The sequence below is a fragment of the Scyliorhinus torazame genome, chromosome 9, assembly GCF_047496885.1.
Source record: "Scyliorhinus torazame isolate Kashiwa2021f chromosome 9, sScyTor2.1, whole genome shotgun sequence".
Classification (NCBI taxonomy): Eukaryota; Metazoa; Chordata; class Chondrichthyes; order Carcharhiniformes; family Scyliorhinidae; genus Scyliorhinus; species Scyliorhinus torazame.
This window is the reverse complement of record NC_092715.1, coordinates 261994665-262018953: the sequence shown is the minus strand read 5'-3', so window position 1 is coordinate 262018953 and position 24289 is coordinate 261994665. Positions and strand designations below refer to the sequence as shown.

The following is a 24289-nucleotide window of genomic DNA, read 5'->3' as shown; positions in this document are numbered from 1 at the left end:
CAATTCACACAAAAGAATCATCTTTAGAGAAGCACGTTTATTGTTTTATATCTATATATGTATACACACACATTTGATATGTGGAATTATCACTTAAAATTTGCATTTTACTCCTTTCACTGACTGGAGACATTAAGAATTGGACGTCAAAAGATCACTCAAGTGTTTTGATCATTTTCTCCAATTTGGTCACATTTTCTTGTCCTCCTCCAATAATTATCCCGACCTGAAAAGACAAAGTTGAGTGAACGAAAAGTTCTGTGAAATAAATCTCAACGGTTTTACAGCACAGAAAGTAGACTCTTATTCTATTCTATTCTCCTGCATCTGTTACACATGCACATTATTCTGTGGATAAAGGAAATGCAATATTGAATTCAGGAGAAGCTTAGTAGCGACTATTTTCTATTTATGGGCAGAGTTTGGCTCTTTCACACAATATATGCAAATAATATCAGCCACTCAGCCCAAAGGATTGAGACGGTAATTTTTTGGGTCTATGACCTCTCACCAGAACTGAAAAACACTAGAGATGCAAGAGGAGTTGAGCAAGTTCAGAGGTAGGAAAAGGGGAACTGGAGAAAAAAAGGCTAGGTGGAAGGCAGGAGCGATTAAAATGGCAAAGAGAACGATGTTATGATGAAAGGAAAATGGTAATGAGACAAGTAAAGAAACAAAAACAGAATGTGACATGGTGGTGTGAAGATCTGAAACCAGATCATCACCAAAATGTATATTCTTGGAGAAAGGGGACAAGTTACCATCCAATACCATTGAGCTAAATGTTGAGGGCAAGAGATTGCAAGCAGCAGCCCAACACCAACTTTGACTCCTCCTCCCCTGTTCCCCAAACATAATAAAGCAACCAACAAATACCACCCCTTTTATTTATTTATTTATTTTTTAAAAAAAGGCGGTTGCTGACCTAACCTACTCTGGAATTGTTCCTTTCAGCTTCCCTCCCTTCCACCACCTTCTCAAGATCCACAAACATGCCGGGAAGCCCATCACTTCAGCCCATTCTGACCCCATGGAACAGTCCGTCCCCCTAACTTTTTGTCCTTGCTGTTCTCACCGACAGTAACTGTCCTTGCTCTTCTCAGTGACAGTAATTCTTGAGAATCAACAGTTTATGAACGATTATCTATCTACAGTACAGAAGGAAGCCATTCGGCTCAATGTGTTCATATCAGCTCTCCTTGGAGCAATGCAGGTCATTCACACACCCCTGCACTGTTCCGTAGCCCCTCCTGCACCATTCTGTAGCTCCTTAGCTGACCATCGAATCTCCATTTGAAATGAATGATAATTTCTGCTTTCACCAGCAGTCACAGGTCATTTGCTCTTCCTACATTTCCCCTGCATCTCTAAATCTACCCCATCTAACCGTGTCATAATCTTGTACAGCTCTGTGAATTTTTTCCTTGCCCAGCTTACTTGTACAAATTCAACATAGAATCCAAGAGCAAGGAGGTTATGTCCCCTGTTAATAAAAAGCCCAGGATGCCGAATGCTTGCATTATCCACATTTCCCAACCGGTCTTGCCACCTTCATTATGCTTATCCATACCAATGTTGGCCTTCCATGCCCAGTGGGCATCACAGGGGATGGAGGAGATCACCCTGGCTGGAAACAATTAAAAAAAAATAAAGTGAAGTTATCCATTACCCACTACTGTTCCCAGTCACTCAGCCAATTTCCAATCTTCATTCCTACTGTTCCTATTATCCCTACTGTTCCTATTATTCCATGAGCTAAATTTTCTCAAGTCTGTACTACAGCACTTCATCCAATGTTGTGTGTAAGGCCATGTACGCCACATCAACAGCATTACCCCCATCAACCCCCTCTGGAGCTTCAATTTATTCAGACATGATTTTTCTTTACAACTTTTGCTAACTTACCTCAATTAACCTGTTATTTGTCCATTATTATTGTTAGCAGAAGCAAACTGACTGGCCTATAGTTTCTGGGCTTTTGTTGAACAAGAGCGTAACATTTTGAATTCTCCAGCCCTCTGGCACCACTACAGGAAGACTATCACTGATGGTTAGTGCTGCTGCAAGTTCCATTCACTTCCTTCAGTATCCATCTCATCTGGTACTGGTGCCAGATAGATAGCCGAATACCTCCTTCCAATCAAATTTAAACCTTCTGGTTAATTAATCTTTTCACTGTGACCTGGATAATATCTTCTTCCCAAGACAGCTACAAATTATTCATTTAATATCTCAGACATGCCCCCTGCCTCCATATGGAAATCGCCATTTTGCGTCCCCCTATTTGGCCCAATGGCTTTTGCCACACTTGTACCACCGATTCCGCACGGTGTTATTTATAGACCTATAGAAGATTGAGATTTCCCCTAGGTCAGCTGCCAGTCTCATTTCCTTTCTCACTTCCCCTCAGAACCTTCTACATTCAGCCTGGTTCATCAGACATCTGTCGATAAGTACACTTTTCCTTCTATCTCGACATAATGGATTTGGTTGCCCCACCCATCTCCTTTGTGGGTCACACCTTGACTGTGCCCGATGTCTCTTCTTGAAGGTAGGTCATTGTTCAGTTACCATTTTTACTGCCAATCTTTGGTCCCAATGCCTCCTTTCTGACTGGAAACATATTGCTGGAGAATTGTCCTGAACACACTGCAGGAACTCTTGCCCCTCTCTGCCTTTACACTATTACAGTCAGTCTGTATTTGGATTGTCATAAAAACCCATCTGGTTCACTCGTGCTCTTTAGGGAAGGAAACCTGCCATTCTTACCTGGTTTACGCTACTTCTGACTCCAGACCAAGGGCAGTTAGGGAAGGGCAAACATTGCCACATTCCGTGAAAGAATAAAATGAAAATGCCCAAAGGTCATTTTGTTTCTGCACAATTCAGAACTGTGCCATTAAGTTTATATTGCCTCCACCCATTCCTCCCACCAAAATGCATCACCTCACTCAGCTCTACTAAATATTGGCACTTGCCTTTCCATTCTACTACCAATGTCCCGTTATATACATCCTCAGTAGGCAGCATTCCAAGATTGGCATCATCGACAAATTTTGAAATCATACTCCATACACCAAGCCATTTATATACAAGCAAAATGAAAGAAAAAAAAAAAAAAAACAGGCCAAGACTCTGAACCATGCTCTGATCTGAAAAAGTGCCACCTGCCACAATTTGCTGCTTTCTGTCCGAATATCAATTTTCCAGTGTTCTGGTCCTAACAATCTGCAAACACCGGCTCACACTACACCCCCACCAGGACAACCTGGTGATCCTCCAGTGTTGTTCTTCAAAAAAGACTCCCCTTTAAAGCAGAGTCTAATGGCATATTTCATTCAAAGAACATCCTCAAACTTCAAAATCATCGCAGTCCATGTACAAATTCAGGGCTCCCAACATTGGAAGGGACCATGAAGCAAAGATGCAGTAATGAGACACTGTTCTCTTCGCGAATGACATTCCCCAAGCAGACAGCAATCCTGGCTCAAATTGTTAATTTACCCAATGGCTCTATGTGAAAGGAGAAAGGTCAGACCTCAGACTGGAGAGGATGCATCATAATGTACAAGCCTACAATACCATCACTGTACCTGCTGTCCATTCTTGAAGAAAACAAATGTTGGCATGGACGTAACGTTACATTTTTCAGCTACCTCCTAAATGGGGGAAAATAGTAATACAGGAATACAATTAGGGTTACAGCACAGAAAAAAAGAGAAACAGTCCAAGCATCAAATCTGTCCTAGCCCTAGCAGTTTCTCCATGTGAACTAGGTCAACTTCCCATATTATTTAAATAGTCTTCATTTGTTTGCGAGTGCAGCCTTTTCAGATGGATCTAAAGACCCCATATCCCAGTGCGTTGGTAACATTTGTCCCTGAACAATGCCACAAATAGACAATGATCTGGTCATTCATCTCATTGATTGCGGTGTATAAATTGGCAACCGTATAATAGTGCATTATGATAGTGACTGCACTTCAACAGGGGTGCTCAACAGGTAGCTGTGAAATGTTTTGGACTATCCTGGGTTCTGCAAGGCTTTTGTTGAGTGCAACTAGGTTCTTCCAATGTTGAAGTTTGCAAATGAGTTTTTATTTCCCTCTCCTCCAGATTACACTTGCCCAGTATTATGATCCGCAATGTGGGCTAGCAAGGCACTCAGTTCAAGGGCAGTTAGGAACGGGCAACAAATACAAGCCCCCCTCCGGGTTCTCTCTTAATCTTGAAGGTTCATTCATTTCTGGAACCAGTATAAAGATGTGCCACAGCCCCCAGAGTTCACTTCAATTCTCAACATTCCACATAGTCCTACAACATTTTATTTCTTCTTTTGTTTTAAATAAATGGGCACCCTTCTATCTGCTTTTGGCTAAACCACCCTCTAAAATGAGGCCTCAAAATTGGGAGTGCAGTTCAAGCATAGGGTTTCACTCAGTGTTGAGTGTCCTCTCTGTTCTTAGTCCAACACCTTTTGCTGACTAAGCTGGCTGCCTCAAAGCCAAATGCAGACCATTTTGCCAGAGCAAAACGAAATCACACAAAATGGATACATCCTAACTCTCCTACAGCCCATCTCCATGAAAATGGTTTTAACGGAAAGTTCTCTTTGGAATAATGATCCACATGAATAATTTAGATCTCCAATGGATAGGATTGCCCTCACTCTAGACTTGCCGGTGTCATCATAAAATCCCCATTTTTGGAGCAGTGCCTTTCTGCACTGTTGCTTCCCATCTCTGATATCATCGTGTTTGTATAAGGGCTTGGGGGAAGTCCCTTCATCCACTACCTAGAATACCCATATTGGCAAACTACTTCCAGCTTAACTGGGGAAACAATATGGATTTGTTTAAATCCCCGACTGAAACAACTGCAAACCTCATAGGCTACAAAAAAAACTCAGATCCTCCACCATCAACTCTGACCCTCCAGTTTCACTTACTCGCTTTCAAAAGATGTTTGAAGCAGTGCATGAGCCCCATGTGGCTTGGCCTGATGAGTGCAACATTTCCCTCACTGCAGTTAAAGAGTGACGGACGTTCAGCCTCACAAACCCAACCATTCTGGAGGCCGTTTGGTGACTAGTGTGGTACTGAAGGCAGGCCAAGGGGATGCACATGGACCAGGAACAGAAACTGCCTCATGAAACCCTGGCTGGAATCCATACTGGCTGCAAAAGCACTCAAGTCAAAGCATAAACCTGTTATTGCGATATGGACTTTAATTACCCATCCAAGTCTATAAATATGTAACAAACTTCCAGACACAGGTGATCAACTTTGCAGCAGGATGAAGGACAGACAAAAGAAGCCATCAGACTCCTTAATGAGCTGATGGCTGGCTAGACAAAGGGAGTTTCAGAGGGCAATGGGTCTTGATTGAACCACCATCATCGATAAACAGGAGCAGAGCTAAATCTTTTTCTTTTCAGACAGACACTGAAGAGACATCTTTTGTAAGCAATCCAATTCGATATTCCATCCAGGGAGAAAAAACAAAGGCAGGCGCAGGACAGGAATCCTGCGCCACTTTGTGACTCATATCCATTCCTCGGTATTTTTGACCCCTGAAGACTCATTCAGATCTAGTTTGTGCAGTTATGTTCTCGTTTGCTAACATGATCAGAAGCCTTGGAAAAATCGAATATGGCTCGATGTTAGGGGCAGCACGGTAGCATAGCGGTTAGCACAGTTGCTTCACAGCTCCAGGTTCGATTCCCGGCTTGGGACACTGTCTGTGCGGAGTCTGCATGTTCTCGCCGTGTAGGGGGGGGGGGGGGGTTTCCTCCGGGTGCTCAGGTTTCCTCCCACAGTCCAAAGATGTGCAGGTTAGGTGGATTGGCTATGCTAAATTGCCCTTAAGTGTGCAAAGGTTAGGAGGGGTTACGGGGATAGGGGGTGGAATTCTCCCCCCCCCCCATTCACGCCGGGTGGGAGAATCGCCGGGGCACCGCGCATGTCCCGCCACGCTGCCCCGACGCGATTCTTCCCCACCCATCCCAAACCGGCGCGGCGAGAATCACGGCTGGCCGCTGGGAGAATCGCTGCTCGCCGTTTGCAACGGCATCAACTGGTGCAGTGAGGGAGTCGGTTTGGTCCCCAATATGCAACAAAAATCATCGGTTCACTCCGGGGAGCTTTCCTAGCTTAGGGGCGCTGGAGAAGTTTGGGTTGGCAGCAGGGAATGATTTCAGATATCTACAGGTGCGGGACTCTGCGCAGGCAGGTACCATCCTTCCCAGTCCTGCCACGAAGAGGGATTCAAGATAGGGTAGTGTCCAGGGGACGGGAGAATCTCGGACATCTACAAAGAATTAACAGAGGCGGAGGAGACGCATACAGAGGAGCTGAAGCACAAGTGGGAGGAGGAACTGGGGGGTGAGATGGAGGATGGCGAGGAGCTGAGCAGGGTCAACCCGACCACTACCTGCGCAAGGCTCAGCTTGATCCAGTTTAAGGTGGTGCACCGGGCACACATGACAGCGACCCGGATGAGTAGATTTTTTGGGGTGGAAGACAAGTGTGTCAGATGTGCAGGTGGACTAGCGAACCATGTCCATGTGTTCTGGGCATGCCCAAAACCTTGGGGATATTGGCAGGGGTTCGCGGATATCATGTCCAGGGTAATGAAGACGAGGTTGGAAATGAGCGACTTCCGGGTGCGGCGATGACCAGCTAAGTCGCACGTTTCGGCACCTCCCGTTATAACGGACTTTTGGGCTCTTATTGGGAGCCCCAACGGCAATTTTCGAAGGCTAAACCCACTGTGAGGCGACATAGAAGGGAGTCCCCCTGGATGTGAATGGATAGAAGAGATAATAGCGACCAGATTGTGGAGGATCCTCTGGAGCAGCGGCAAAGAAGGGAAGTGAGAAGCAAGATGGCGGCGGAGGGCGGCCAGTTGGTATGGGGCCTGGAACAGCAGGAGCTCCTCCGGCGATGTGTGGAGGAGCTCAAGAAGGAGGTGCTGGCGCCGATGCTGCAGGCGATTGAGGGGTTAAAGGAGGCGCAGAAGACCCAAGAGATGGAGCTCCATGGAGTGAAGGCAAAAGCTGCCGAAAACGAGGACAAGATACAGGGCTTGGTGGTGAAGACGGAGACGCACGAGGCACTGCATAAGGTGTATGGAGAGACTGGAAGCCCTATAAAATAGCTCGAGGAGGAAGAACTTAAGAATCTTGGGTCTTCCCGAAGGGGCAGAGGGAGCGGACGTTGGGGCGTATGTGAGCACGATGCTCCATACCTTAATGGGAGCCGAGGCCCCGACGGGCCCCCTGGAAGTGGAGGGAGCGTACCGAGTCCTCGTGAGAAGACCAAAGGCAGGAGAAATACCTCGAGCAATAGTGGTGAGGTTCCAACGCTACAAGGACAGGGAGATGGTCCGGAGATGGGCGAAAAAGACACGGAGCAGCAGGTGGGAGAACGCGGTGATCCGCGTGTATCAGGATTGGAGTGCGGAGGTGGCGAGAAGGAGGGCGAGTTTCAATCGGGCCAAGGCAGTGCTCCACAAGAGGAAAGTGAAATTCGGAATGTTGCAGCCGGCAAGACTGTGGGTTACACACCAGGGTAAACACCACTACTTCGAGACGGCAGAGGAGGCGTGGACATTTATTGAAGAGGAGAAGTTGGACTAGATTTGAGAATGAGTGTTTAAAATGAAGTAGCGAGGTGGTGGCAAGTGACTGTGAATCAGATGGGGGCAAATTTTCTTTCCCCTCGAAGGGGGGGGACACACGAAGAAATGTGGGCGCCAGTGGGGAAGAGGAGGGGGAAGGAGAGAGGGAGCTGCGCCATCAGGCGCAGGGCTGAGGGGGAAGCGCGGGCTTTGTTCCCGCGCTATGGAAATTGTGGCGGGAAAAGGGGGCGCAGGAAGGAGGGGGCCTCACATAACGGGGGAAGCTGAGGTCAGCCAGAGTTTGTTGACTTCCGGAAGCAATTTGGGGGGAGCAAGTAAGTTAGAGCGGGATCTAGCGGGGGGGGGGGGGGGGGGGGGCTAACTGGGTTGCTGCTGCCAAGGGGAAGGGGGAGCTGTTACGGGATGGGATGGGAGGGCACCGTCCGGGGGATAAGCGGGTGCGTGGGAACCGGGTGAGGAGCTGGTCTAAAAATGGGGATGGCTAGTCGAGGAGGGGGGGGGGGGGGGGGGGGTAAAGAGCCCCCCAACCCGGTTGATCACGTGGAACGCAAGAGGGTTGAATGGGCCGATTAAGAGGGCGAGGGTATTTGTGCACCTAAAGAAACTAAAGGCAGACGTGGTCATGCTTCAGGAGACGCACCTAAAACTGGCGGATCAGGTAAGATTAAGAAAAGGATGGGTGGGACAGGTATTCCACTCGGGCTTGGATGCGAAAAATAGAGGGGTGGCAATACTGGTGGGGAAACGGGTACTGTTTGAGGCGAAGACCACAGTGGTGGTAGGTACGTGATGGTGAGTGGCAGATTGCAAGGTGAGGCGGTGGTGCTGGGAACGTATCTGCCCCGAACTGGGATGATGCGAACTTTATGAAGCGTATGCTCGGGCGCATCCCGGACCTGGAGACGGGAAAGTTGGTAATGGGCGGGGGGGGGGGGGGGGGGGAGGAAACGGGACTTCAACACGGTGCTGGACCGGTCCAGATCTAGGACCGGGAGGAGGCCGGCAGCGGCCAAGGTGCTTAAGGGCTTTATGGAGCAGATGGGAGGAGTGGATCCCTGGAGATTTACCAGACCAAGGAGTAAAGAGTTTTCCTTCTTCTCCCATGTCCACAAAGTGTACTCCCGGATAGACTTCTTTGTCCTGGGAAGGGCGCTGATCCCGAAGGTGGCAGGAACGGAGTATTCGGCTATAGCCATTTCAGATCATGCCCCACATTGGGTAGATCTGGAAGTAGGAGAGGAAAAGGAGCAGCGCCCACTCTGGAGATTAGATATGGGACTGTTGGCGGACGAGGGGGTATGTGTAAGGGTGAGGGGATGTATTGAAAATGTACCTAGAGATCAATGATGACGGAGAGGTCCAGGTGGGAGTGGTCTGGGTGGCGCTGAAGGCGGTGGTTAGAGGGGAGCTGATCTCCATAAGGGCCCATAAGGGGAAACAAGAGGGTAAACAAAGGGAGAGATTGTTGGGGGAGATTGAGGGTGGATATGCAATATGCGGAGGCTCCAGATGAAGGGTTATACAGGGAAAGACGGAGATTGCACATGGACTTTGACTCGTTGACCACAGGTAAGGCGGAGGCACAATGGAGGAAGGCACAGGGAGTGCAGTATGAATATGGAGAGAAGGCGAGCCGGCTGCTAGCCCAACAACTTAGGAAGAGGGGGGGGGGGGCGGCGAGAGAGATCGGAGGGGTTAGAGACGAGGAGGGAAAGATGGAACGGGGAGCAGAGAGGGTGAACGGGGTGTCTAAGGTATTTTACGAGAGGCTATATAAGGCTCAACCCCCGGAAGGGAAAGAGGGAATGATGCGTTTCCTAGACCAGCTGGAGTTCCCGAAGGTTGAGGAACAGGAGATGACTGGACTGGGAGCGCAGATTGAGGTGGTAAAAGGAATTGGGAACATGCAGGCAGGGAAGGCCCCGGGACCGGATGGGTTCCCGGTGGAGTTCTATAGGAAATAAGTGGACCTGCTGGCCCCACTCCTGACGAGAACCTTTAATGAGGCTAGGGAAAAGGGGACACTACCCCCGACGATGTCGGAGGCGACGATATCGCTGATCCTGAAAAGAGACAAAGACCCACTGCAGTGCGGGTCATACAGGCCTATTTCCCTCTTGAACGTAGATGCCAAGCTTTTGGCCAAGGTGATGGCGACGAGGATAGAGGACCTTGTCCCTGGGGTGGTGCATGATGATCAAACAGGGTTTGTTAAAGGGAGGCAATTGAATGCTAACATACGGAGGCTGTTGGGGGTGATGATGATGCTCCCACCGGAGGGGGAGGCGGAGATAGTGGTGGCGATGGATGCAGAGAAAGCATTTGATAGAGTAGAGTGGGACTACCTGTGGGAAGTACGGAGGAGATTTGGATTTGGAGAGGGGTTCATTAGATGGGTTCAGCTCCTGTACAGGGCCCCGGTGGCAAGTGTGATTACAAACAGGCAACGATTTAGGAGGTGGGACATGGCGCCCCAGTCATTGGCGGGCAGGTGCAGGCGGTTAAAATGGTGGTCCTTCCAAGGTTTCTTTTTGTGTTCCAGTGCCTCCTTGTACTGATTACAAAGGCCTTTTTTAAGAAGGTGGACAAGAGTATTTTGAGCTTTGTGTGGGCTGGAAAGACCCCAAGAGTAAAGAGGGGGTTCCTGCAGCGCAGTAGGGACAGAGGGGGACTGGCACTGCCGCGTCTAAGTGATTATTATTGGTCCGCCAACATGTCAATGATATGCAAGTGGATGAGGGAAGGGGAAGGAGCGCCGTGGAAAAGACTGGAGATGGCGTCCTGTAGGGGAACTAGCTTAAAAGCACTGGCGACGGCACCGTTGACTTTCTCCCCGAAAAAATACACCACAAACCCAGTGGTGGTGGCAACTCTGAAAATTTGGGGGCAGTGGAGAAGACATAAGAGAGTGACGGGTGCCTCAGTGTGGTCCCCGATAAGGAACAACCATAGGTTCGCCCCGGGAAGGATAGATGGGGGATTTAAATCTTGGCAGCGAGCGGGAATTGCAAAATTGAAGGACTTGTTTTTAGACAGGACGTTCGCAAGTCTGGGAGCATGGACAGAAAAATATGGGTTGCCACCTGGGAATACATTTCGATTAATGCAAGTGAGGGCATTTGTGAGGCAACAGGTGAGAGAATTTCCGCAGCTCCCGGCGCAAGAGATTCAGGACAGAGTGATATCGGGGGCATGGGTGGGTGATGGTAGGATGTCAGATATATATAGGGAAATGAGAGACAAGGGGGAGATGATGGTAGAGGAGCTGAAGGGAAAATGGGAGGAGGTGCTGGGGGAAGAGATTGAGGGGGGGGCTGTGGGCAGATGCCCTAAGTAGGGTAAACTCTCGTCCTCGTGTGCCAGGCTCAGCCTGATACAATTCAATGTTCTACACAGGGCGCATATGACGGGAGCTAGGCTGACTAGGTTTTTTGGAGTGGAAGATAGGTGCGGGAGATGCGCGGGACGCCCGGCGAACCACACCCACATGTTTTGGTCATGTTCGGTATTGCATGGGTTCTGGGTGGGTGTGGCAAAAGTGATCTCGAAGGTGGTGGGGGTCCGGGTCAAACCAAGCTGGGGGTTGGCTATATTTGGGGTTGCAGATGAGCCGGGAGTGCAGGAGGCGAGAGGCCGACGTGTTGGCCTTTGCATCCCTAGTAGCCCGGCAAAGGGTTCTACTTATGTGGAAAGAAGCTAAGCCCCCGGGTGTGGAGGCCTGGATCAACGACATGGCAGGGTTTATAAAACTGGAGCGGATAAAATATGCATTAAGAGGTTCAGCTCAGGGGTTCACCGGGCGGTGGCAACCGTTCCTCGACTATCTTGCAGAGCGATAAGGGAAAATAGGAAAGGCAGCAGCAGCAGACCAGGGGGGGGGGGGGCTCATTTGGGTCTTCAGGAGTTGTGTGCGTGTGTTTATATATTAGTTATTTATATTTGTCACAAAGTTACTATCTTAGTTATTATTTCTGTTGTTTCTTATTTTGTTGTTGGCAGTTACCGTTAGTTAGTATATTATTTTCTTAAAAAACGATCAATGTATATATTATTACAAAGTTGTAAAATGGGAAATTTTTGTTTGATCGAAAAACTTTAATGAAATATATATATATATATATTTAAAAAAAGGATGGAAATGAGTCCCAGGGTAGCGATCTTTGGGGTGTTGGAGGACCTGGGTGTTCAGGAGGAGGGAGAGGCGGATGTTCTGGCCTTTTCCTCCTGGTAGCCCGGCGACGAATACTACTGGCTTGGAGGGAGTCTAGGCCTCCGAAGTCAGAGGCCTGGTTAACCAACATGGCGAGCTTTCTTGGCCTGGAAAAGATCAAATTTGCCTCGAGAGGGTCGGTGTCAGGGTTTGCCCGGAGGTGGCAACCATTCTTTGACTTCTTTGCGCGGAATTAATTGTCAGTGTGGGGGGGGGGGGGGGGGGCCAAGGGTAGTATAGAGTCAGGGGTTAAATAGGCAGGCCTTGGAGGGACGGATGTCGGTGGCTGTTTTTTGATTACTGTTCTTTGTACTCTTATTGTTTTTTTGTACTGTGGTTCTTTGCTATGCCAAAAATACCTCATTAAAAATTGTTAGTTAAAAAAAAAAATATCCAACTTACCCCAGCAGCATCCACATCCACTTTGTAGAAGATCACATTAGTATATTTTTTTGCAAACTCCTGGGAGGAGAAAAGACAGTAAATGATCCAGTTAATATAGTGTTCCAAATTACCACACCCCGATATTGCTGTTCCTTCACTGGGTCAAAAACCAGAACTCCCTTCGCAATTGTACATACATGATGTGGACTGCAGCAGTTCAAGGTGGTGACTCACCACCACCTCATGGGGACTCCAAAATTGAAATCCTTTATATAAACGTGTGAAGATTGGTTCCAGCACTGTCCTTAAGCCATGGCACTTTCTTCCCTTTTCATTCCTGCGTTCTTTGGTTTTGAAGCCAGTTAATTTTCTGTTCTGTTACTTGCACACCAAAATGAGCACTGACTTTATTCATTAATCTATTGATTTGGGAAGGAAGTTAGAAACCAGTTTCTTATCCATTCCATTCCTTGTCCACTAACTCTGCCGTGTCTTATTAGTTAGTGTATTATGGGACAATTTATGAAAGACCTTTTGGGAAGGCAGCCAATAAATTACATCTGCTGCATTATGCACCTTAAAAAAAAAATGGTCAAGCAAGACTTTTCTCCTTGAAAGCTACACCGACTGAACTAGCAGAAATGCTGCCATCTCTTGCTTAGCTAGTTAAAATTGGTCTGAAAAAAGGCTTAATTAGTTTATTTAACAAGTGCTCCATTCACTGCCATGTCCACATGCCCCCTTTCCCCAATAAATACAGTATTTTTGGTGTTGACAATAGTATTATTCGGTTAGTCATCAAGGATAGTCAGGTGGACGGGCAGCACGGCGGCGCAGTGGTTAGCACTGCTGCCTCACAGTGCCGAGGTCCCAGGTTCGATCCCGGATCTGGGTCACTGTGCATGTGGAGTTTGCACAGTCTCCCAGTGTTTGCGTGGGTTTCGCCCCACAACCCAAAGATGTGCAGGGTAGGTGAATTGGCCACGCTAAATTGGATACTCAATTTTTTTTTTTTTTAAAAAAAGGATAGTCAGGTGGATAAAACACATTGTTAAGAATCCTGCTGATATTAGATGCGAGGATGACTTTGAACACTGGTTTGTAAATGTGTATTTTGCAATTTGATACGAGGAGAAAGGTCCAGTCTTGCTGTTGACATGCAAACAAAAGACTTCACACACACTTGGAACCCTGAGAAGAGCCCCTTTTCCTGAATCAAGATCCTATGTAGAAGGATTTTTCAAACTGTGGGTTGCAACTAATCGGTGGATGTCGGAGTGATTCATCGCAGTGTTCCGGATCACCGGAAAAGCGCCCAACGGCCACTACTGGATTATGAGAATGGCGACCTCCCCGCCTTTTAATTAAGGAAGTAAGACAGTATTGCAGTCTTCTGGCCACAAGTGGCAAAGTGAGCATCTCACATCCCCTACATGTACACGTGACGTCAGGCGCCATGTGCCATGTAAGTGCTATTAGTCCACCCCCAAAATTTAAGCCAAAGAAAACTAAAACCATGTTCCCCTCTCTCCATTTTGTCCCCCACATCTCTTCCGTTTGCTAGCCTCCCCTCTAGTATGGTGGCCCCCACCTACCCAGTCCCCGTGCATCCAACAGATCATAACCCTACCTTTCCATCTTTTAACCCCCCATATATGAGCTCAAACCCAGAACAAAGATCCCCAACATAAAATAGGAGAGAACGATAAAGGAAGAGGAAAAGAAAAAGGCAAAGAAGCATCAACCTCGCTTCCTCCGGAGCATCCATGTAAAGCTTAGTTTTAGTACATGATCCACAGTAGAGTTGAATAAAATTCCCCTTGATTTCATGCCTTCCTGGTCTAGAGCCGCCTTGACCCCATTAAATCTGCCCCTTCACTTTTCCATGTTTGTGCCCCAATTTGGCTGGACTCGGACCACATTCCACTCCCAGGTGCTCTTTTGTCGGCCTCGCCCAACGCAGAATTTTCTTATCCAGGAATCTGCGTAGACATACCACCATTGCTCTCGGCGGCTCATTGGCCTTTGGCTTCTTCCACAGTGCTTTGTGCACTCAGTCCACCTCGGTGGTGGGGTGGGGGGGGGGGAATCATAGGCCTTTTCCCCCATTAAGCTCTTCAGTATACACACGCAACGTATCAGTGGCCTGTAACCCTCGATCCCTTCCTGCAGCCCTAATATACGGAGATTTTGGCGTATCCCGGTTCTCTATCTCATCTACCTCCTCGCATAGCAGCACGGTAGCATTGTGGATAGCACAATTGCTTCACAGCTCCAGGGTCCCAGGTTCGATTCCCCGCTGGGCCACTGTCTGTGCGGAGTCTGCACATCCTCCCAGTGTGTGCGTGGGTTTCCTCCGGGTGCTCCGGTTTCCTCCCACAGTCCAAAGATGTGCAGGTTAGGTGGATTGGCCATGATAAATTGCCCTTAGTGTTGTGTGGAGGTGTTGACCTTGGGTAGGGTGCTCTTTCCAAGAGCCGGTGCAGACTCAATGGGCCAAATGGCCTCCTTCTGCACTGTAAATGCTATGATAATCTATGATTAATCGAGGACAAAAGTTCGGCACAACATCGTGGGCTGAAGGGCCTGTTCTGTGCTGTATTTTTCTATGTTCTATGTTCTATAGCTCCTTCTGACTCCACTACCAAAGGTGATCTCCACCTCCAACAAGACGAGCTGATCCTCTTGGTCAGCCACAGACTCCTTGAAGCTATGCTCTTTGGGTTTCTAGCCTTTGTTCCATCCTTTCAACTGCCCCCTGTATCAGGTCAGTTACCCTGGCAAGATCTTCCGATGTTTCAATAATCTGTTTCTGAAATTATTGCAGTAATAATTTGACCAATTGGTCCATCGACCACTGTGCCAGAAGTGCTGCCTAGGAGCCCGACGCCATCGCGCTTTCAGCTACACTTGGAAGATCACCTAGTCGGTTTGTTGCTGCTTCCCGCCCAAAAGTACTTCTTGGTCCGGTAAGAAGCAGACATGCCCCGGTGGAGAGGGTCTCGCATCCCTCACTTCTGTTGCTTTTTCCTTCATCGTTTGTCTGCCTAAGTGGGTGCTAGGAGCCAAATAGCGCTACCTCATGTGGGAACCACCAAATACGTGACCACCTACGCCATGGTCGCTTGTCCGGTGATCCAGAACACTGCGACGAATCACTCCGACATCCACCGATTAGTTGCAACCCATACTTTGAAAAATCCTTCTACATAGGATCTTGATTCAGGAAAAGGGGCTCTTCTCAGGGTTCCAAGTGTGTGTGAAGTCTTTTGTTTGCATGTCAACAGCAAGACTGGACCTTTCTCCTCGTATCAAATTGCAAAATACACATTTACAAACCAGTGTTCAAAGTTATCCTTTTTTTTTTTATAAAAAGAAAAGAAATTTAAAGTGCAGAGTTCTTCTTGTGTCCCAATTAAGGGACATTTTTGTGTGGCCGATCCACCTACCCTGCACAATCTTTGGGTTGTGCGGGTGAGACCTACGCAGACTTAGGAGAATGTGAAAATTCCACACGGGCAATGACCCAGGGCCGGGATCGAGCCCGGTTCCTCTTGGTGCCAGGAGGCAACAGTGCTAACCACTGCACCACCTTGCTGCCCTGTAACCGTTGGAAGTGAGCCTCCGCCATTTTCCCCTCTGCTGAGGCACGAGGAACTTTTGAGTCCGACGATGATCCCTTGCCTGGCTTCTGCCCAGTATTTTATTTACCAGACATTATTCATGCGAGGAATCTTATACCCTCACAGTACATCAATTTCCTCCAAAGAATCACCCATAAAACAAGGGAAATAAATTGCCCTTAGGTGTCCAAAATTGCCCTTAGTGGTGTTGGGTCGGGTTACGGGGATAGGGTGGGGGTGTGGGATTAGGTAGGGTGGTCTTCCAAAGAGCCGGTGCAGAATCGATGGGGCGAACGGCCTCCTTCTGCACAGTAAATTCTATGATTCTAAACTAGATTGGCTATGCTAAGAATTGCTCTCAAGTGTCAAACAAAGATTAGGTGGGGTTATGCGGATAAGGTGGAGGTGTGGGGATAGGGTGGAGGTATGGGCTTAGGTAGGGTGCTCTTTCCAAGGGTTAGTGCTGACTCGATGGCCTCCTTCGGCACTGTAAATTCTATACGTTGCCCCTGAATTGGAAAAAATGAATTGGGTTTTCTTACATTTATATTTTAAAAAACTTACAGCTGACTCCAAGTGAAAAAACACTATGCTGCTGTACCTGACCTGTGATAGCACATGAAAAGCATGCCAAAAGCCTGCGAAGCTGTCAGCATTCTGAAGTAGCATCCGCCTGGGATTATCCAGTGCTAAATACATTTTTTTGTTGATTCCCTTCACGACAACCTACATGAGGGGTCGGATTTTCCATCTCAAAGATTTTTTTAAATAAATTTAGAGTACCCAATTCATTTTTTTTCCAATTAAGCGGCAATTTTGCGTGGCCAATCCACCTACCCTGCACATCTTTGGGTTCTGGGGGCAAAACCCCCGCAAACATGGGGAGAATGTGCTATCACCACATGGACAGTGATCCAGGGCCGGGATCGAGCCTGGGACCTCAGCGACGCGAGGCAGCAGTGCTAACCACTGAGCTGTGCTGCCCTCCATCTCACAAAGGTGAAGGTGGCACTGAAGTCTGCACCCGAGATGTACATTGCCCACTCTTCCTGTGAACCGGATTGAAGTGAGATCAGGAGGACCAAGCAGGCTCTCCTTTCGCATTAAAGGTAAGCAAATGTGGCGTGCATCGCAAAGGTTGGTCAGCGTGGGTAATGAAGGTCGACTAGTTGGCTAAAGTGGGTCCTCGGAAAATAAATTTGAAATTTGAAAAATACTGCCATATATAATGAGGTAAGTCCCAACAAATAGTTACCACCTACAAGCTAAGAGTTTTTCAGTGGTTCAGTGTAGGGTCTCAATGAGGGTTGCAAAGAACTTAGAAGTCTGTGCTTTGGGAGAATTCTGCTTACTAGTTGAGCATGGCTGGGTTTGTGACTGCCTACCAGCTCCATCCCCTCCAGTACAGAGTTAACCCTCTTTCATCCCATTCTTCAAACTTAACCTTTATGTATCCCATTCTTATTTACCTCAAAAATGCCTTGAAAACATCTAAAACACAAAGCAGCTGTGCGGTCAAAATATCTTGGCAACTATTTTAAGTCTATAGGGGCTACAAAATTGCAAGGCTGTTTGGAGTCAATCCTGGACTGCTAGAAGACTGTGGACAAAATGGTTAGATGAAGCAGAGTGATCATTCAGGAACTGATATTTGGGGTGGGTCACATTTGCGCCAAAGATCACTTACCAAGTACTCACCTCAAATGTTGGTGCGATAGTTTTACAAGGTCCACACCATTCGGCGAAAAAGTCAAGCACAACTAACTGGCCTCCAGCCTGCTTCAGCTTAGCCTCAAAATCTTCCTGAAAAATTAGAAAATATTTTACTCATTAAAATGTCATGTCATTAATTAGATTAAAATACACAGTTTCTCTCTGTAAAAGGAGAGAATTGGAGTCTGGTGTAGTGTTATTGAGGGGGTGGCCTGTATATAAAGCTTCTCCCCAGCCTACAGGTCAGGTCTCCTCAGGGTTTCAGCAGCCCTTAGAAAGTCAGTCTCCATGGGTAAAAATTAAAAAAAGAGACAAGTTTTCCCAGCGGAACAGCCCAAGACCAGACTCCATTCCATTTCTAGGAACACCACAAGTGGGCAGAACATACTAGCTCACCCACACCCAAATCCACCCTGAGCCACAACCCTTTTCCCAGTCAGCATTGCAGCATGAAGATACCAAAACATGTAGGAAGTAGGCTGTACAAATCAACGGGCATTTGTTTGCAATGACTCACTTCACAAGAGTCGGAAGTTGTAGAGAAGTATAAAAAGTTAATACGTGAAACTGAAATAAACTTTAACAAAAAAGGGTCACCTGGACTCGAAACATTAACTTTTTTCTCTCCCTGCCAGACCTGCTGAAATTTTCCAGCATTTTCTCTTTTGGTTTCAGATTCCAGCAGCCGCAGTAATTTGTTTATATATGGAAATAAACTTGCTTTGCGCTCCAAATTACCAGTATGTAAAAAAGGTTCGGAGTCGCAGCCGGAAATACCATAAAAAAATTATTGGACTAGATTAACAATAATTCCAGAGAGACTGCGCGGGTGCCTTCACAAGGCGCCGCTTTAACCTTATAAAAAGGACCCACTCATGTGGGGAAAAGGCAGCATTTTTCCTGCTCTAAACAATCAACATCATTGCAAAGAAAAATGTTCACCTCCTCACTGGAGTCAGTGTCTCTTAATAACCAACTAGGAATTGCAATTGTTATGCACTTATTAAAAAACGAAGCACTGGGAATTGCAGCTAAACTATTTGTTCCCAGTTTGCTCTCAATATATAATAACCTGCAAATTCAATTTGAGGTTAGGATTAGAGGGCAGCTCAAATTTAAATGACAACGCGAGAGCTTTTCCCCACTCGAACATTCATGACTTGTTTTGGAGGTTTTAACAAGACGGATTCTGGACAGCGGTGTCTCTGATCAATGTTCCAGCAAACCTCCCGCCTCTATGTCCCCACCCCGACCCCGGTCACCCTCCCTGGCCTATATTTGTGGAATTAGTAAAATCATCTTCCAGCATTTCAGTCCATTAAACAAAGTTATAGCTTTCTGAACGGAGTTTAAACTCATTGTCGAGGCCGTTGCAGAATTAATTATTCCGCCTCAGGGTCTCAGGAACAGTTTTTTGGGTGGGTGGATTAGGGGGTCACCAAGATGTTTGAAATCAAACGAGAGTTAACAGCCGAACGTCACGATCAGATGTTGAAAGAGATCTTTGTTGAACGCACTGCCTGCCGACTGGGCACGCTGATTCCGAGGTCAATTTCAGTGGCATTTCCCCGTTACTGATCAGTAGATTCAGACAAACTATTCTCATTACTTTAACAATTGGGCTAAACGCCTACAATTAAAGTGGCCGCTTTAAAGGGTTTCGGGATCGTACACTTGGACTCGCTTTATCAGCATGACAAAGCAGATTGCTCATGAATCAGGAAGTGAAGATTATTTACAGAAACAAACATGGTGAAATCCCACACACAAAATAATAATTTGAGAAGGAATAATTGGCTCCAAGCTTACCTCATTTTCGATTAAGCAGACCATTCTGTCTGGTGTTTTAACTCCTCTGTCTGCTGATGCGGAAAACAACGCCAGCAGTTCAGGACCTCTGCAAGTTATACTGAGAGGAGGAGCACAAACCGGGTTGAGTCATATGAAGAACAGGAAGTTGGTTTTATTGGTGTGAGAAAGCTGCAGTAAGAAGGAATTGTAACGTAAAGAGCGATATGTGTGTAATATTATCAAAATTGAATGGAAGAAAGTCAAGGGAATGTGTAACTCTGATGGAAATGTACAGTTAAGACAGTTCAAAATGTTCTGTAATGTTTATGATAGATTTTATGAATAAAGTATAGTTTTTGAAAAAAAAAGTAGTGCGACTCAATAGTTTCCCCCAAGTAAGAAGATTATGAAATTGGTGAGTTTCGACCCCCCAAAAATTGTCTTGGTAACAAATTTCTTTTTTTTAATAAACATTTTATTGAGGTATTTTTGAAGCTCCTCAATTTCTATCCTTAATCCTTATTCCTGGCCTATCTGGTTGGCATTCGTTCGCTGATTTATGTGACAGGATGTGACCGTTAACACAACTCTCCAAGCCTCAACAGTCCGAACCTGCAAGGTCTCTGAGAAGAAAGAGGCCTGAGGTACATGGAAGACCAGTGTCTGCAAGTTCCCCTCTGTCACATCCTGACATAATTGACAGTACATCGCCATTGAGTGAGTTTTAAAAAAGTGTAACTTTAGCTGAGTCATGCAGCCTCAGCACAATATGAATTAAATCTTTCTTAAGTGGCCCTATTGTGTCAAAATAGGTTTGTGAAAATTAAAGTGATGGTAGATAATAAACGGTGAATCTTAATAAGACCAATGGCACAAGGCCTTAAACTAGTGTGAATTTTGTTTGGCATTGATATGTGTTACGCCTTGTTGGATTTTAGGGAATCTGTTTGAACCATCAATTCCCACAGTCAATTGTGTCTTCTCACTAATAAGGGAAACTTTATCCTGTGGGCTCAGAAAGAGATTTTCACCATCTGCAGTCGGAGTGCTGTAGGAGGTGATCCTGGAGACACAGATTATCCAAAGTGATCAAAATCATTGAAGTAAGGGTGGCCCAATGGTTAGCACTGCTGCCTCATGGCACCGAGGATCCTGACCCCAGGTTACTGTCCATGTTTGCACATTTGTACCTTGTGTCTGCATGGGTCTGACCCCCACAACCCAAAGATGTGCAGGATAGGTAGGTTGGCCAAGCTAAATTGCCCCTTAATTGGAAAAATTAAAGTAAAAAAAATTAAAATAAGATTAATTGAAGCAACAGTTTAAATATGATGCATAAACTAAAGAGACAGAAAAGTAAAATGACCCATAACAGATGGGAATGGTTTACTGGTCCCAGACTGGACAAATGGCTGAATGAAGCTGGTCTCTGCAGTTTGAGGTGACCGTTTCTTCCATTCTCATTCTCCTTGCTCTGCCATTGGTGGCTGTGCCTTCAACTGTCTAGATCCTATTCCAGAGCGGAATTCCTCTCCTAAACCTCAGGAGTGGGCCTAGGTGGGGGGCTCTCTGGGAGGGTCAGTGCAGACTCGGTGGGCTGAATGGCCTTCTTCTGCACCGTGGGGAGTCTCTCTCCTTAATCCCTACCTGTTTGACTGAGGTTTTGGGTCAACTGTGCTAATACCTGCTTATGCAGCTCAGGGTCAGATTTTCATGTGGGAACAATCCTGTGAAGCACTTGTGCCATTTTTGTTGCATTAAAGATGATAAGTTATTACAGAAAGAAACTTGATAGTTGTGTTATCAGGAGAAAAACAAAACATATAACCACAGCATTTACCTGTTATTGATTTTATTTGTATAATCATGTGAAAGATGAAAGAAGATATTCTTACAGGATTTATTTCGCTTACTGAATCTATATATACACATTATGTAAAATTAAAATTAGCTACTTGCAAAGTTATCTCTATGGTCTGGAGTTCCTTGATATCAAATCAAATGGAGCGAGTATGGAGCATTTTGGTGGAGCGTGTTTTTAAATTATCTTGACTCTCACGTCCTCCTGAATCAGCTTGAGTAACAAAAACCTTTTTGCCTATCAGTAAGTGGGTGAGTGCTACTTGCTGTCACCAAGGCTGGACTGGGGCAAAACACATCTGTCTTTAAAAAAAAAAAATTACAAATCATGATTGAAAATTTTACAACTTCCTAAAGTTAATCCATTTGACCTTTAGCTTAATCAATGCCGCTGAATGTGTAAAAATGCAAATCTATGATTTGTCAAAGATGCCCCCATAACATTATACAGTATTTCTTTCAAAAAAACATTTTGCATATGAAAAAATACAGCTTTGTTTTACAGATTTGTATCAAAATATATCAGGATTTCAAACGATACAATGAAGTACAAGTGTAGCTAAATGCCATTGTAGTGCTGTCATCCCCAGCAGTTTCATTAATGCAGATACTTGAGGGTCTTTGTGAGTAGTGACATTATTTAGGAGAGGGAGAAATAGGAAGACTTTCTTCTCCTGAAATGAAAAGAGCAAAGTGTTAGTTTAGGTATATGATACGTTACAACTATACACTTTTTAAAATATAAACTGAGAGTACTCAATTATTTTTTTCCCAATTAAGGTTCAATTTAGCGTGGCCAAAAGGGTTAGGTGGGGTTACTGGGTTGCGCGGATAGGGTGGTGGCGTGGGCCGTAGTAGGGCGCTCTTTCCGAGAGCTGGTGCAGACTCGATGGGCTAAATGGCCTCCTTCTGCACTGTAAATTCTATGATTCTGTGATTCAATCCACCTAACCTGCATATCTTTGGGCTGTGGGGGCGAAACCCACGCAGACACGGGGAGAATGTGCAAATTACACACGGACCGTGATTCGAACCCGGGTCCTCAGCGCCATAGTCCCAGTGCTAACCACTGCGCCACATGCCACCCTACAACTATACATTGTTATTGTCCGCTGTGTCTTAGGGGGTTAGTGATCTTGTTCTCCAAGTCAGAAGGATCTGGGTTCAAGTCCCACTCTGGAGACGTAAGCACAACATCTAGGTTCATGCTCCCATTGTCTACTGGGAGTGCTGCACTGTTGGAAGTGTTGTCTTTCGGTTGAGATGTTAAACTCAAGGCCCTGTCTGACTTCTCACTGGACATAAAAAATTCCAGAGCTGTTCTTTCAAAGGAGAGTAGGAATGTTCTTCCTAGTGTCCTGGCAAATATTTATACCCTCAACCAATATAAGTAAAAGATTATCTGGTTATCACATTGCTGATGGTGGGATTGTGCTGGATGCAAAATGGCTGCCACAATTCCTAAATTGCAACAGTAAATACACTTCAAAAATATTTCATTGGCTGTAACACATCAGGTAAGTGTGCCTTTAATTCAAACTAAAGCAATATTTGAATATTTTTGCATTACATTTCAGCAACGGGAACATTTTTTATTCATTAATGGAATGGAAGCCTCACTGGGGAGGCCAACATTTGTAGCCCATCCTTAATTGCTCTTGAGAAAGTGATGGAGAGCTACCTTCTTGATCTTCACGTAGAACATAGAACATACAGTGCAGAAGGAGGCCATTCGGCCCATCGAGTCTGCACCGACCCACTTAAGCCTTCACTTCCACCCTATCCCCTTAACCCAATAACCCCTCCTCATCTTTTTTTGACACTAAGGGCAATTTAGCGTGGCCAACCCATCTAGCCACATCTTTGGACTGTGGGAGGAAACCGGAGCTCCCGGAGGAAACCCACGCAGACACGGGGAGAACGCGCTGACTCTGCACAGGCAGCGACCCAGCAAGGAATCGAACCTGGGACCCTGGTGCTCTGAAGCCACAGTGCTAACCACTATGCTACCGAGCTGCTAAAATAAATCTTTGCACATCAAATTGCAACAAACAGAAGCCCATCTGCTACAGTCCATGTGGTGTAGGTACACCCACAGTGCTGTTAGAGTGGGAGTTCCAGCATTTTGACTCAGTGACATTGAAGGAACAGTTCTGGGCGGCATGGTGGTGCAGTGGTTAGCACTGCTGCCTCACGGCGCTGAGGACCCAGGTTCTATCCCAACCCCAGGTCACTGTTCCTGTGGAGTTTGCATTCTCCCCGTATCTGTGTGGGTCTCACTCCCACAACCCAAAAGGATGTGCAGAATTGGCCACACTAAATTGCCCCTTAATTTAAAAAAAAAAATTGGGCACTTTAAATTAAAAAAAATATACTCCCAAATCAGTATTGTTTGTGACTTGGAGGAGGACTTCCTATGTGGTGTTCCCATGCAATTGCTGCCCTTGTCCTTCCAAATGGTAGTGGTCGTTGGCATGGAAGGTGCTGTTTAAGGAGCCTTGGTGAGTTGTTGCAGTGCATCTTGTAGATGGCTGCCATCTGGAGGGTATAAATGTGTAAGATGGGGTGCCAACCATGTGGGCTGCTTTGTCTTGGAAGGCATGAAAGTTCCTGAGTGTTATTGGTGCTGCACTCATCACAGCAAGTGGGGAGTATTCCATCACATTTCTAATTTGTGCCTTGTAGATAGTGGACAGGTAGATAGGGCACCAGGAGTTGAGTTACTTGCCACAGAATCCCCAACCACTGACCTGCTCTTATAGCCACAGTATTTATGTGGCTCATCCCAGTTTCTTTTCTGGTCAACTGAGAATTCTGCTTGCTACCTTTTCAGATTTTAAACTCGTATTTCCAGAAATGCTCGCAATAGTTTTCACAATAGTATTTAATCACATTGGGTGGGTGATGCTCGATCAATAAGTCCTGAAGCGAGATTGGAGACAATTGAAGGCTTTATTGCACAAGATGTTTTTCCCAGCAGCGCAGGTACAGAATGCAGCTGCTGAGGAGGCACTGGCTCTTATACTCCGCCTTACTGGGTGGAACCAGCAGGCAGGCAGGCTTCACC

The 24289-nt window shown here is 46.3% G+C and overlaps 2 protein-coding genes and 1 long non-coding RNA gene across 5 annotated transcripts in view; 1 reads left to right on the top strand and 2 right to left on the bottom strand.

The window, feature by feature from the left end:
- Positions 1 to 17: 17 nt before the first annotated feature.
- LOC140429849 (thioredoxin 1-like) lies at positions 18 to 19537 on the bottom strand. The gene is made up of 5 exons (XM_072517338.1): positions 19381 to 19537; positions 17557 to 17661; positions 12254 to 12313; positions 3594 to 3659; positions 18 to 226 (listed from the first exon to the last, which is right to left on the bottom strand). Exons 1-5 carry the CDS (start codon positions 19402 to 19404, stop codon positions 155 to 157), a joined length of 327 nt encoding a protein of 108 aa, XP_072373439.1. The 5' UTR covers positions 19405 to 19537; the 3' UTR covers positions 18 to 154.
- A 452-nt stretch (positions 19538 to 19989) lies between these two features.
- The window catches only part of LOC140429851 (uncharacterized), a 78103-nt gene continuing 73803 nt past the window's right edge, over positions 19990 to 24289 (top strand). Inside the window, exon 1 of the long non-coding RNA XR_011949220.1 lies at positions 19990 to 20079. This is a non-coding gene — a long non-coding RNA (uncharacterized lncRNA). The remainder of the gene's footprint in view (positions 20080 to 24289) is intronic.
- Positions 21198 to 24289, bottom strand: part of svep1 (sushi, von Willebrand factor type A, EGF and pentraxin domain containing 1) — a 417550-nt gene continuing 414458 nt past the window's right edge. For all 3 annotated transcript variants that reach the window (XM_072517335.1, XM_072517337.1, XM_072517336.1), the window contains one exon: positions 21198 to 21896. In XM_072517335.1, coding sequence (XP_072373436.1) covers positions 21863 to 21896 — 34 coding nt within the window. In that variant the 3' untranslated portion in view covers positions 21198 to 21862. The remainder of the gene's footprint in view (positions 21897 to 24289) is intronic.